This window comes from Danio rerio, chromosome 12, assembly GCF_052040795.2.
Source record: "Danio rerio strain M-AB ecotype USA chromosome 12, GRCz13ab, whole genome shotgun sequence".
Lineage (NCBI taxonomy): Eukaryota > Metazoa > Chordata > Actinopteri > Cypriniformes > Danionidae > Danio > Danio rerio.
The window spans coordinates 3,307,899-3,321,189 of NC_141032.1; the positions used below are offsets into that span (position 1 = coordinate 3,307,899).

At 35.0% G+C, this 13,291-nt stretch overlaps 2 protein-coding genes across 4 annotated transcripts in view; one reads left to right on the top strand and one right to left on the bottom strand.

Annotated features, from left to right (window-relative positions):
- The window catches only part of frmpd2 (FERM and PDZ domain containing 2), a 451,768-nt gene that overhangs the window by 406,395 nt on the left and 32,082 nt on the right, over window positions 1-13,291 (top strand). The window lies entirely within an intron of this gene.
- The window catches only part of fam20a (FAM20A golgi associated secretory pathway pseudokinase), a 34,751-nt gene that overhangs the window by 11,478 nt on the left and 9,982 nt on the right, over window positions 1-13,291 (bottom strand). For 2 of the 3 annotated variants that reach the window (XM_087275208.1, NM_001130780.1), the window contains 2 exon segments: window positions 3,362-3,440; window positions 3,199-3,291 (listed from right to left, as the gene is read on the bottom strand). In XM_087275208.1, coding sequence (XP_087131334.1) covers window positions 3,199-3,291; window positions 3,362-3,440 — 172 coding nt within the window. 3 annotated transcript variants of the gene reach the window in all.

Below are 13,291 nucleotides of genomic sequence, written 5' to 3' on the forward strand. Positions count from 1 at the left end.
TAAAAACTTTTCTGTGACTTTTCAAAATCAGAAAAAATACAGAAGTTGTTTTTTTTTGTACAAATTTCCTAAATTAAAGAACTAAGAAGATAATCCAGAAAGCAAGCAAATATAGGGGGGAAATGAGGGCATAAATGTGGTAATAGACTGTGGTAATAACTAATCTCTGAAGAGAACCCATTGTAAATGATTCAAAGAAAAAAAATAGAGAGATGAAGAGAAACAATCGGCTCATAAAATAGGATTGTGGGATGGGCACCAAACTATGACAGAAATCCCATAAGCTCTTTTCCCAGGAGTTTTTATTTACTTTTATTTTATTTTATTTGACAAGTGATTCTTCGTCCTCAAAAGAGGTTTACTCTTTGTTTGAGCTCTGTGTTTAATTAAGCTCAGTTAAGGAATAACCTGCAGGAAAACACCCTCCTCTCGAGTGTCTTTGCCCACACCACTAATGACAGGGTGGGACTCTGGGGGAATTTTTTGGCTTGCCACTGTCGACAGGCTTCTTTTCTGGGGGTTTGCTCTCTGGGAATCATATGCATTGTGAAATGCACTGCACAAGTGAACTGAATTAAACTCTAATCCCTGAATTAGGCTAAAAAAAAAAAAAAAAAAGTCATCAGGAACATTCTCACATGCTTAATGGGAAAATTGAGACTCGTCAACACTTCAATATCAATCCAATAATGACACTCTCTGCTTCCAAAAATCCAGATTTTCAAATAATATGCGAGCAGTGTAGCATGTCTCAATAACTACGACTTACTATTGAACTCGAAAATTGGCATATGCTGTTTGTTTAAACTACTTATTTAAAATGAGCTGAAACACACAACCCTTTGTGCTTAACTGTAAGTTCAATCCACTTCAATTTGTTAAATCTAGCGAGTTCACTTAATTCCTTCATGCTGTCCCAATATAAATAGATTGTGTGGAACTAAGTATTTTTGACAGTGTGTAATTCCTCCAAGTGCACATTATTCAATACGTACTAAAAACTATGCCATCAGGCCACGGCAGGCACAATTATAATTAATGCATTAATGCATATTTTAATAATCGAAATAGAAACTTTCATGAAACCAACATGTAAACCGACAAACTGATAATCCATGACTTGGACAAAAATGACAAAATTCCCTGATTTTCAATGTATAATAGACCTTTTAAAATTCAATAATATACCAGAAACACAGAACACAACACAAGATAGAATCGAGGGCCCACATCAAATCCATTATATATATATATATACTGTATAAAACTGCATTATACTACATTATATGCTGTATTTATTAAATGTCGTTCCACCCACCTTTTTAGCAGCTTTAGTTCTTAAAGGATTTATCCCATAAAGATTTTTAAAAGGGTTTGGTGCGGAGTTACGGCCCATTCACACAGGGCGTCAGCGTCAACGCTTCCCATTTACTTTGAATGGGTGACGTCAGGCGTTGCCGAACTGCATTGTGGATCCGTCTGCGCTTCGTCAGAGGCGTTGCTCGCTGCAGAAGTTGGGACTAGCTCAACTTTTCAAGTGCCGACGGAAGCGTCAGCAAATCAGATCGCTGTATGCAAATACACCAGCTAGACAGTGGCCTATTGCTGACTGAATTTCATTGGCTGACGCTGCTATAACGATCACTTCAGCCCCAACTTCAGACACGCCTTCAGTCAAGCGTTGACGCTGAAGCCCTGTGTGAATGGGGTGTTATGTCAAAACTAAGTAGGTACACTACTTTACAAAAGTCTTGTGACTGAACAGAAATAATGTCCAGTATAGAATATAAAGTCCTGCTGCAGTGGAGACAGAATGAATATTGTGTCTAACTCCATCATGAGCTTGGAGGACTGCATCCATACATCTCTGACTCAAATTACTGATTAATAAAGTCATCTGGAATGACAAAGAAAGCGTTCTTGCAGGACTCCCAGAGTTCATCAAGATCCTTTAGATTCATCGTCAATGCCTCCTCCTTCATCTTACCCCAGACATGCTCAATAATGTTCATGTCTGGTGACTGGGCTGGCCAATCCTGGAGCAGCTTGACCTTCTTTGCTTTCAGGAGCTTTGATGTGGAGGCTGAAGTATGAGAAGGAGCGCTATCCTGCTGGAGAATTTGCCCTCTCCTGTGGTTTGTAATGTAATGGGCAGCACAAATGTCTTGATGATGTTGCCGTCCACTCTGCAGATCTCTTGTACGCCCACATACTGAATGTTACCCCAAACCATGACTTTTCCTTCACCAAACTTGACTGATTTCTGTGAGAATCTTGGATCCATGCGGGCTCCTGTATGTCTTCTGCAGTATTGTGATGATTGGGATGCAGCACAGCAGATGATTCATCAGGAAAATCCACCTTCTAACATTTTTCCAAATGATCAACTAGAAATCAGGTTATTATTTGCTGTTCTTACACCCGGGATTGACGACAAGACTTTTGTTAGGTAGTGTCCAGGGAAAGTTCCACATTACAAACGCTGATTTAAAGCAATAAAAAATGTCCAAAGTGCACTTAAAAAACACTATCAAATTAAAAATGACAGATAAATATAAATACTTTTGATTGCATAAATAAGCACACGAGTTATTAGGAATAGACGGAGCTAAAAAGTCTTTTGCCGCAATGAAAGAAACTAAACACAAATGCATGAATGCGTCTTTTGTCTGTGCAGTTAAATCTATCGGATCTTTCCTGATTCATCGTGTGTGAGGCTTTAGCCTTTGATGTGTTTCAGTTTGCTGTAGAGTTTCATCATCATTTAATCACCCACCAAACATCAAGCTGAAGCTCATTGTCTGAACAGGCCTTTACAATAATGTACAGTATCACTCAGCCTGAGGGATTTCATCTGTTTACTCATATCAGATCCTGCACACCATCATTCATTCCTGCCTGTCTGTCTCTTCATATTCACTCTTTGTTTTGCTCTGAAATCATCCCCTATACCCTCTGTGCTGACAGTGAAAGCTGATGGTGTTTTGCTGTTGATGTCATCACGGAATTTCATTTGGTGTGGGAACTCTCACAGTGCATTATGGGTATTTTCTAGCTGTTGAGTGTGCATGGGTATTGTGGGACTGATTGAGTGCACTATATGATGTCCATAGTTTCGGACACCACTAGAAATGGCTGCTCTCTCTAATAGTGCACTATTTAGGGGTATAAGGGGCAATTTTTCGCATGAAGTCTCACCTGTCGAGATGGAAAGCTGCGATCTCGGCATTATGTCTCTGAAAGTCCACAAAGTAAAAGAAGTTCTCTGGTGTCTCTTCGTGCCGCTCCTGTCTGAAATCAAGATCACACGGTTACACCTAAAGTAATGCTGACATTTGAATGAGTAAATCTAAAGTCTTACCTCATTGGTTTAAACATAGCTTTGCCAAAGTCTTGGAGCTTCAGGGCCAATTTCAGGTGAAGGCCGCTCGGTTTGACCACTGATTGAAGAGTCAGACAAAATGAAAACAGTCATATTTCTTTATTAATGTGAACATAATGCTGATAAAATATTAAGCCAAACTGTCTTAATAACACAAACAGTATCAGCAAAAATGTAGTTAGCATGTTCATATTGAGTCATATTTTAAGTAAGTCAGTAACTTGGAATTTGTAGGCTTTGTTTGCAAATGTACATAATCAGTTTAATAGCCTAGTGGGCTTAAGAGTCTTCTTTCGTGTGTGTGATGAGGTATACAATTTTATCCAACCCGGGCTCATTCTGGAAACGTAGCCCCGCAGACGTTTCTGGAGACCGCGAAATACGTCCTGGGAGGTACGTATTTGTGCAGTTTTTGTTTTTGCGAATCCGCGAGCGAGCTGTTTTTCGCATAAAAAGTCGACGGAGGCTGCTGTCGAGCGACCGTCTGTCCGACTGACCAACTGGCTGAATGACTGAACGATTGACTGGGCGGCCGGCCAATCGCCCACTTGAAAAAACCAAATGCGGCCATACGTACCTCCGGCCAAGTAAATCGCGGTCTTCAGAAATGTCCGCGGGGCTACGTTTTCAGAATGAGCTTGGGCTGATTTTATCAAATAAAATTTACTATTTTAAGTATTTTTACATGAACTTTTAAGCAAAAGCATATTAATTTTAATATTAAATTAAATAGAAATAATATTATTAATATTATAAAATATAAAATTAAATGCAAAAATTGTTTGCAAAAATATATATTTTTTATTTAGGATTTTATATATATATACATATAGATACAGTTGAAGTCAGAATTATTAGCGCCCCTGTTTATTTCTTTCCCCAATTTCTGTTCAATGGAGGGAAGATTGTTTCAGCACATTTCTAAACATGATAGTTTTAATAACTCATCTCTAATAACTGATTTATTTTATCTTTCCCATGATGACAGTAAATAATATTTAACTAGATATTCTTTAAGACACTTCTATACAGCTTAAAGTGACATTTAAAGGCTTAACTAGGTTAATAAGGTTAACTAGGCAGGTTAGGGTAATTAGGCAAGTTATTATATAATGATGGTTTGTTCTGTAGACTATCGAAAAAAATTTGATTTAAGGGGCTAATAATATTGTCCCAAAAATGTTTTTAAAAAAAATTCATAACTGCTTTAATTCTAGCCGAAATAAAACAAATAAGACTTTCTCCAGAAGAAAAAATATTAACATACATACTGTGAAAATGTCCTTGCTCTGTTAAAAATCATTTGGGAAATATTTAAAAGAGAAAAAAAAATCAAAAGGGGGCTAATAATTCTGACTTCAACTGTATGTATGTATGTATATATATATATATATATATATATATATATATATATATATATATATATATATATATATATATATATATATATATATTTATATATAGTATTTTAAGTATATATTGTATTGCAATTGATTATAAAAATAATAATAATAATAATAATAAACATTATTTTAACTTTATTGTATTAACTTATTAATAAAGTCATCTGGAATGGCAAAGAAAGCGTTCTTGCAGGACTTCCAGAGTTCATCAAGATTCTTTGGATTCATCTTCAATGCGTCCTTCTCCATCTTAACTCAGACATGCTCAATAATGTTCATGTCTAGTGACTGGGCTGGCCAATCCTGGAGCACATTGACCTTCTTTGCTTTCAGTAGCTTTGATGTGGAGGCTGAAGTATAAGGAGCACTATCCTGCTGGAGAATTTGCCCTCTCCAAATGGTTTCTTCTTTATTTTTATTTTAAAAGACTTGAAATGATAGTTGATTAGTAAATCGTGAAGACTTACTGTCATTTTAGTGGTTGATAATTCAAAATTTACAACAAAATTATTTGTATATGATGTACAGTAGGTGAGAGTTCAAAGTGACTATTACCGCCGCGTCATATACCGCCGCCGTTTGAAATAGGAGCCGCTTTGTTTTTAGTGTATGACCGCAGTTTGTGAATGAGCCGCCAGGGGGCGCAAAGGGACGGGATGCGAACCGACAGAAATAGCCCACACAGCAGCCTTAAATATGCTATTGTGCTTGTAAATGAGATTAAACAATAAGTCAAAGCATTATAATTCCTTTATTAATCATTTAAAATTTGTTAACACGAATTATTGTTATTCTAAACTTTTTAAGTGCAAAGAGGATTCTTTTTGAAAAATAGAATTGAAGAAGTTAAAGACAACTAATATGAAAGCACAAACATTCAGTACAAATATTCTAAGTATGCCTAAATTAAAAAATTAAAGCAGTCTTTTAGCCTAAATGTAAAGAGATTTTCAGTGTTTGCTATTTTGGTAGGACTAACACAAGACCTTTTCATTTATGTTTTAATTTACCTTTTTATTTACATTTTCGTTGTTGATTATATTTTACTATTTAATTTTATGTCACAATTATTGTACATAATAATAAACAAATAATGAAAAATAATAAAAATAGGCCTTATGTATTTAAGGACATGTGGTGAAACACTAAGAAACGGTCAGGCGCATGGTCTAAAGAGCTTAAGTTGAATACTGCTTCATAAAATAATTTTGCCGCAGGACATATCTCGCAGGTTTATTTTTAATAGTTTTCAGTTATTTTTTTTGTTTCAAAACAACAATGTTCTCTTTAAAGTTCTCTTTAAAGTATAACTGTTGTTTTGTTTTTTTACTTAATGGCCCAGTATGTTTTGTATTTTAATTTCAATTTCAGTCACCTTGCATATGCATTTGAAATATAATGCGCGCATAACCGCGGAAAGAAAAAAAAACTGTCAAAGGTTAGAGCTAATTCATCAAAAGGTCTCATTCTGCTTTCACTCTCCCCAAAAAATGCTCTGTTTGAACGATTTAATTATTATCATCGTAACCACTATATAATTATTTAAACTTTCTCTGGTGTTTATTGTTTTTAGAAAATATCTAAAATCTTTAAAAAAAAAAAAAATCTTGTAAAATGAAAGTTTAATTTGACTTTAACGGTTTCATTTATGTAGGCTACATAGACCTATACCTAAACTGTTTAGTTTAGCTTGCTTTTTTTTTGCTTTTGCTTGTTTTATATTGGTTTATTTATTTAATGCGGTTTTATCCGATAATAATTCTTTAAATTATATTTTAATATGGCTCAGGCAATTTTTTCAAGATTTGACACTTGTTTTGAGTCTACAAAAGGGGACAGGTAATTTGTAAAGATTTATGTCTTTCTGTTGTCTTTAATATGGTGTATAGATTATTGTGCGTTATTGAAACATCAAGGGGACGCAACAAAGTCACTTATAAATTAAAATTGTATTATGCAACAGCCTTTAAAACGGAAACATAAGGGCGATTATAAGCAAAAAGACCTCAGCATATAAGGTTAGATGTTTTCTTTCCCTTATTTAATTATTTATTTATTTATTTATTTATTTATTTATTTATGTGTTTGACGTTTATGTATCTTTCCCAGACTCGGGGCAAAAAAAAAAGTGTTATAAAAATAAAGTTGCCGCAGGACATAAACGAAGTCCTGCAAGTTTAGTTTTAATAATTTAGTTCCAGTTCTGTTCAGTTTTTTTTCTCAAAACGTCTGTTCTTCTTTAAAGTAAATTTTAGTAAAATTTTAGTTTTTTGTTGTTGTTTTTTTTACTTGTAATGGCTCAGTATCTCAATATATATATATATATATATATATATATATATATATATATATATATATATATATATATATATATATATATATATATATATATATATTAATAAACTTCACAGCCACAAATATAAATAACACAACTTGCGGGTGCAACCAACAAGGGTTGTGCATTTTAGTTTAACTTTTTGAGCGTTATAAGCAGTTCGGTGTTAGTTTTTATATCAAACCGAAACTAAACAGCGCATTCTCTCCGCCTCCTCGTTCATAACCAGCTGGACACACGCTGCTGAGGCAAGCAGGAGAGATAGCCTACTCCGTCATTCATAATCTTAGCTGATGTATCTGAGTCGAAAGAATATATTAAAGAGGAATGTTCTTTTAACAGTCCCGATACGTTTAATCTTTTTATTTTTTTTATTACTTTTTTTCCTGTCATTTCTCTTCATCAAATTATTTTTTAAGCTGCTTGATTATGTTAAAACAGAAAGCAGAGCCCATCAATTGAGAGCGATGCATGTCATGTGTTGCATAATTGCCTTTTTTCCTGTGCGTGCGTGATCAATTTCTGATCCTTTTTTGCTCGGGCTCTCACACACAACCTTTATGTCTGCTGTGTCTTTAATATGGTGTGTAGATTATTATGCGTTATTGAAACATCAAGGGGGACGCAGCAAAGTAACTTATAAATTAAAATTGTATTATTTTATGCAACAGCCTTACATTTAAAACGGAAACATAAGGGCGATTATAAGCAAAAAGACCTCAAGGCTAGATGTTTTCTTTCCCTTTTTTATTTATTTGTTTATGTGTTTGGCACATGTGTGCGATAGGAAAACTAGTGTAATTACGGCAAGCCATCTTTCCCAGACTCGGGGCAAATTCCGCCTTTCCTTTCACTCCGTCCCGAAGCCATCCACTGCGTAAAACATATGCTGGATAAGTTAACGGTTCAATCCGCTGTGGCGATCACAGACTAATAAAGGGACTAAACCGAAAAGAAAATGAATGAAGAATGAATGAATAAATTAATAATAATAAAATAAAAATAAGGTAATAATCTTTAAACACAAATTCCGCGTAAGCGACCTTTTTATTTTTAGAGATGGTACATTTGAATTGCCTCTTCCCACTTCCCCCACCTCAAAATTGAAAGTTGCAAAGAGAACTATAGCTCATTTACACCTTCATTTCTTAGCCTCAATAGCAAAGAGCATAGCCCATTCACACCTCAACACAGAGCAAGTTTAGCGGAAGAATGTCAAATCAGAATCACGCAGATGAAGCACACCAGCTACTACTTTCATGAAACTATTAAATGTGTATTGTCATAAATTTGCTTATTTGCAGCAGCTTTTTTTCGCGCAACAGAATTGCGGCGTTGGGAAGCCGGCAATGAATAAAAACAGGGTCAATAGTGAAATCGGCTTTTCATTGTATCCCTATTACCTATATCAATGCATTGAAGGCCTTTTATGGTGTCATCACGATAGAATAGCCTAAGTTATATTGAAATAATTTAAAGAACAAAGTTATAAAAACTCACATTACATAAATAAACAATTAAAAATATGTTTAGGTTGTCTTTATTTAATTGCCCTCGTGATGATTGTGTGCTTTATCATTATGTGCGTTTTACTTATAACGTGATTCAAATGATGGATCTGCGACAGAGAAACTAGGGGTTTTGGGAAACATGCATCACTATATCCTTTTTTCCCCAAACTGTGCATAGTTCAGCCGCAAGTTACTGTACGTCTTTTTTTGGGAAAGCACCCCATGTCCGCTAGTGCCGCGCGCCTCTTTCTCTGGGCAAAAAAGAGTTGATTTTTAAAATATTAAATATATAGATTAATTAAATATTCAGCAAAACAGACATTTATTTCATATTTTACTATGCATTTCATCTGATAGGCAAATCTTTATAGCTTAATTAAACACATATTGTCAAAACCCACACATAGGCCTATAGTATGAAAATGAAAAGGGCATTTTTTGTTATTATTAGACTACTATTTATTTGTTGCCTAGGCTATTTAGGGGTTGGGGGTTGTTGTTGCGCGAGTACTGAAGAGCGGTGTTGACGTGGTGTTGTCAAGAGCGGTGTTGTTGCGCACCTACTGAAGGGCGGGACCGAGGGTGTGCCGCGTCGCGGGGGCACTTTTGATCATTTTGGAAGGGCACTTTCTATCCAAGACTAAAAAGGGCATGTGCACTGCACAGGTTGAGCCTTATGTGTGCACGTGCCTGTCTCGGAGTATTTAGTGCACTTGATATGCAGCTCCGTCTCAATCAGCTGCTGAGGGCACAGCCGCTTCCCCACCGGCAGCCATGTCCGCTGCCCTCTTCTAACATGTTAGAAAATACTGCAAATCAAGCTGTCGGTATCTCCCCGCGGTTGAAATTGTTCGTTATTCGAAAAAAAAAGAATAAATATCAGTGCGCAAGCTTTCTAGATTTATTTTAGGCCTATATTCAGCTGTTTTAATCTTGCAATTCTGATAACTTTTAGAGATAATGTCTGTTTTTATCAACTTGTCTGTCATTTATTTCTCATTTGCTACTTATTTTATTAATTTGTTGATGTTAATATACTACATATAGTCTTGTATGCATCTAAAATCCTTTGGCATTCAAATTTGCTTTGAACTTGAAAGAGAGAAAGAATCTGATTTTACCCGTCAGAGCACATTGCATATGCCTTTTTTTTAATAACATTTATTTAACAAATATTTTAGCACATTGAAAGTAATTAAATTACCTGTCTTTTGATTTAAACCTTTATGCAAAAAGATCAGAAAAAAAGGCAATATATGCGACATGACATTGCTCTCATGCCACGATTTGAGGATAAATTCGCTTTTAGGCGCTGCTTTGAATAAAATAAAACTATTAAAAAGCACATTAAAGACACTCATAAAATAAAACATTAATAAAGGAGTATCTTATGAAAAAACACCCATTGACGGGCTCTGCTTTCGGTTTTAAAAGAATCAAGCAGCTTTAAAAATATAATTTGCTGAAGAGAAATGACAGGGAAAAAAAGATTAAACATATCGGCACTGTAAAAAGAAAATTCCTCTTTGATATATTCTTTCGACTCCGACACATCAGCTAAGATTATGAACGACGGAGTGTCTCTCCTGCTTCAGTAGCGTGTCCCGCTGGTTATAAAGGAGGAGGCGGAGAGAATGCGCTGCTTAGTTTCGGCTCGATATATTTAATTAAAAACTAACACCGAGCTGCTTATAACGCTCAAAAAAGTTAAACTAAAATGCACAACTCTTGTTGGTTGCACCTGCGGGATGCACAATGAACCTAACGCGCCATTATTTTAATTCTATATTCGTGAAGAATGAGCCAACCGCATATGCTAAGTCAGACCTGTTGGTCGGGACTCTCTGCTTTATAACTTATTAGTTTATTACAATAATCACACTTAGCTTTGCCATCGTTCTTCACCACATATAGCCACTCAACACATCTTGCGGTCTATCTTTAATGTTTAGATTATTGAAGGTGCTATTGATGTTTTGAGAAAAAAAAGTTAATAGTACTGAAACTAAATTATTAAAAATAAACTTGCGGGACTTCGTTTATGTCCTGCGGCAACATTATTTTTATTACACTTTAAGTGATCTGCTTGAGGTAGGTCACGTTTATCAATGGTAAGTTTTAGCCTAAGTTTACATCAATAACATAATGTGCATTGTCCTTTACCATACAAAAAAGTAAAAAAAAAAAACATTTATTTATATAGCATTTATTTTTAAATGCATTAAAAAACAAGCGCATATCTTAGCCTTGAGTTTGTTCACACTCTGCCTGTATTAACATAAATGCTGTATTTTAATATAGCTAATTTTGATTAGCTTTAACTGACAGCCTTTTCTTCTTTTTCCGCGGTTATGCGGCATTATATTTCACACGCATATGCAAGGTGACTGAATATGAAATTAAAATACAAAACTTACTGAGCCATTAAGTAAAAAAAACAAAACAAAACAGTTATACTTTAAAGCAGAACATTGACGTTTTGAAACAAAAAAACGAACTGAAACTAAATTATTAAAAATAAACCTGCCAGACTTAATTTATGTCCTATTTTCATTATTTATTTATTTTCATTATTCGTTTATTATTATGTACTATAATTGAAACATAAAATGAGATAGTAAAATATAATCAACAACGAAAATGTAAATAAAAACGTAAATTAAAAACATAAATGAAAATATCTTGTCTTAGTCCTATCAAAATAGCAAACTACATCTCTCTATATTTAGACTAAAAGACTGCTTTATTTATTTATTTATTTATTTATTTATTTAAGACTACTTATTTGTACTGAATGTTTATGCTTTCACTTTAGTTGTCTTTCATTTCTTCAATTCTATTTTCCAAAACGAATCCTCTTTGCACTTAAAAAGTTTACAATAAACCAGGTAAACAAATTTTAAATGTAAGTTGAGGTGATCGCAAGTTCACAACTGTGAGGTGATGTGCTCTACCGGCAGAATAATCTATATTATTTTGCTGTTTTTTATATGCGCACGTTTAAGATTTGTGATAATAACATTGCCATGATAGTCAAAGAAATCAAAACATTATTTTCACCCCAACGCAATTTAATCGGGCACTGAAGGCTAATAACTTAATTCTTATATTTGCTTTTTGACTTCTCACCATGTATCTTTTCTGCAGCATAGTATAGTGTAAGAGCATGTCTATTACCAGAAAAACTAAATTAAAATTATATTTTAATTGAACACATCACATCACATACAGTAAGCTACGCCTACAGAACAGTCTGTTTAGCATTGTGAAAAGGCAAAGCTGAATATCTGTGGTTAAAGTGCCACCCAGCGGTCAAATGCTGCTGGCGCATCAAGTACCGCCGTCGCCGCGGTATGAATGGCGGCACAAGGAACACATTGAAGTAGTAACATCTGTACATGTATATATTAGAGGATTACTTATTTAAATTATGACAGCCACAATAATGTTACATATGCAATATCACAGTTTCCAGGAAAGTTTTGTTGGTCAGAATTATTGAAACACCTGACTGTGAGAGGAAGTGACTCTTTTGGTCTGTTTCTTCTCCCCGGAGTCGACCTTTCAGCGGTAATATTTTAATTATAGAGGGATCTTTACATAAGCAGGGCTTGCGGTGTTTGTTCACTTCAGCCTGCTGTTTCTTCTGCTTTGTCTGAGGTTGTGGGAAGCCGTGGCAGGCTGCCGGACACCCAAAACCACACCATTTTAACTTCTTTTAGCTCCTTTCCGTCTCAATCATATCGATCGTTTACAAACTCAACCATACTCCAAAATAACACATGAGCATAATGAGCGAATCAGAAAAATGACACAAAGTTCTGGGTAAACAATGAAACTGCTTCTGTTGTACTGTATTAGACAATTATTTTAGCCAAAAAGAGCTAAAATGGGGTGGCACGGTGGCTTAGTCGTTAGCACTGTCACAGCAAGAAGGTCGCTGGTTCGAGTCCGGTTGGGTAAGTTGGCATTTCAGTGTGTTATACTATAGTATACTGTTTGGTTCATGTGTATGCCTTCAGGACAGGTGCCTTGTTGTGGCGTTTAACAAACTAGTCCAATGATGGATTGAAACCTTACAATAGTAAAGTACTTGACTTGATCAGTTGTGGTAATTTTATAGTTAGAAGTACAACTATAGTATAGTATTAAACAAATACCCAACACACTAAGATTTCTATAACTATAGGGTATATAATACTACAATACACAACACTAAAAACTAAAGTATACTACAGTATTTTTACAGTTTATCAGCTTACTATAATTAGTACAGTATGCTGTAGCATTAATTAACAAAGTGTGAGTCCCATTCCCAAGAGTAAAATCCCGGTGAAAAACAGGCCAATCTGAACAAAATGCCAAATCTGATGAGTACATCCTAGATAAAAACCTTCTCCAGAGTGCTCAGGGCCTTAGACTGGGCCGAAGGTTTACTTTCCAACAAGACAGTGACCCTAAGCACACAGATAAAATAGTGAAGGAGTGGCTTCACAACACCCCATGACTGTTCTTGAACGCCCAGGCAAAGCCCTGACTTAAACCCTATTGAGCATCTGGGACTCTTATTTAGTTTTTTTGTTTCTTATTATATTTTGGGACTCTTAATGAAAACAACATTATAGAGCTCTCCCGTAGTTCAACCATTCATTGAGCATCT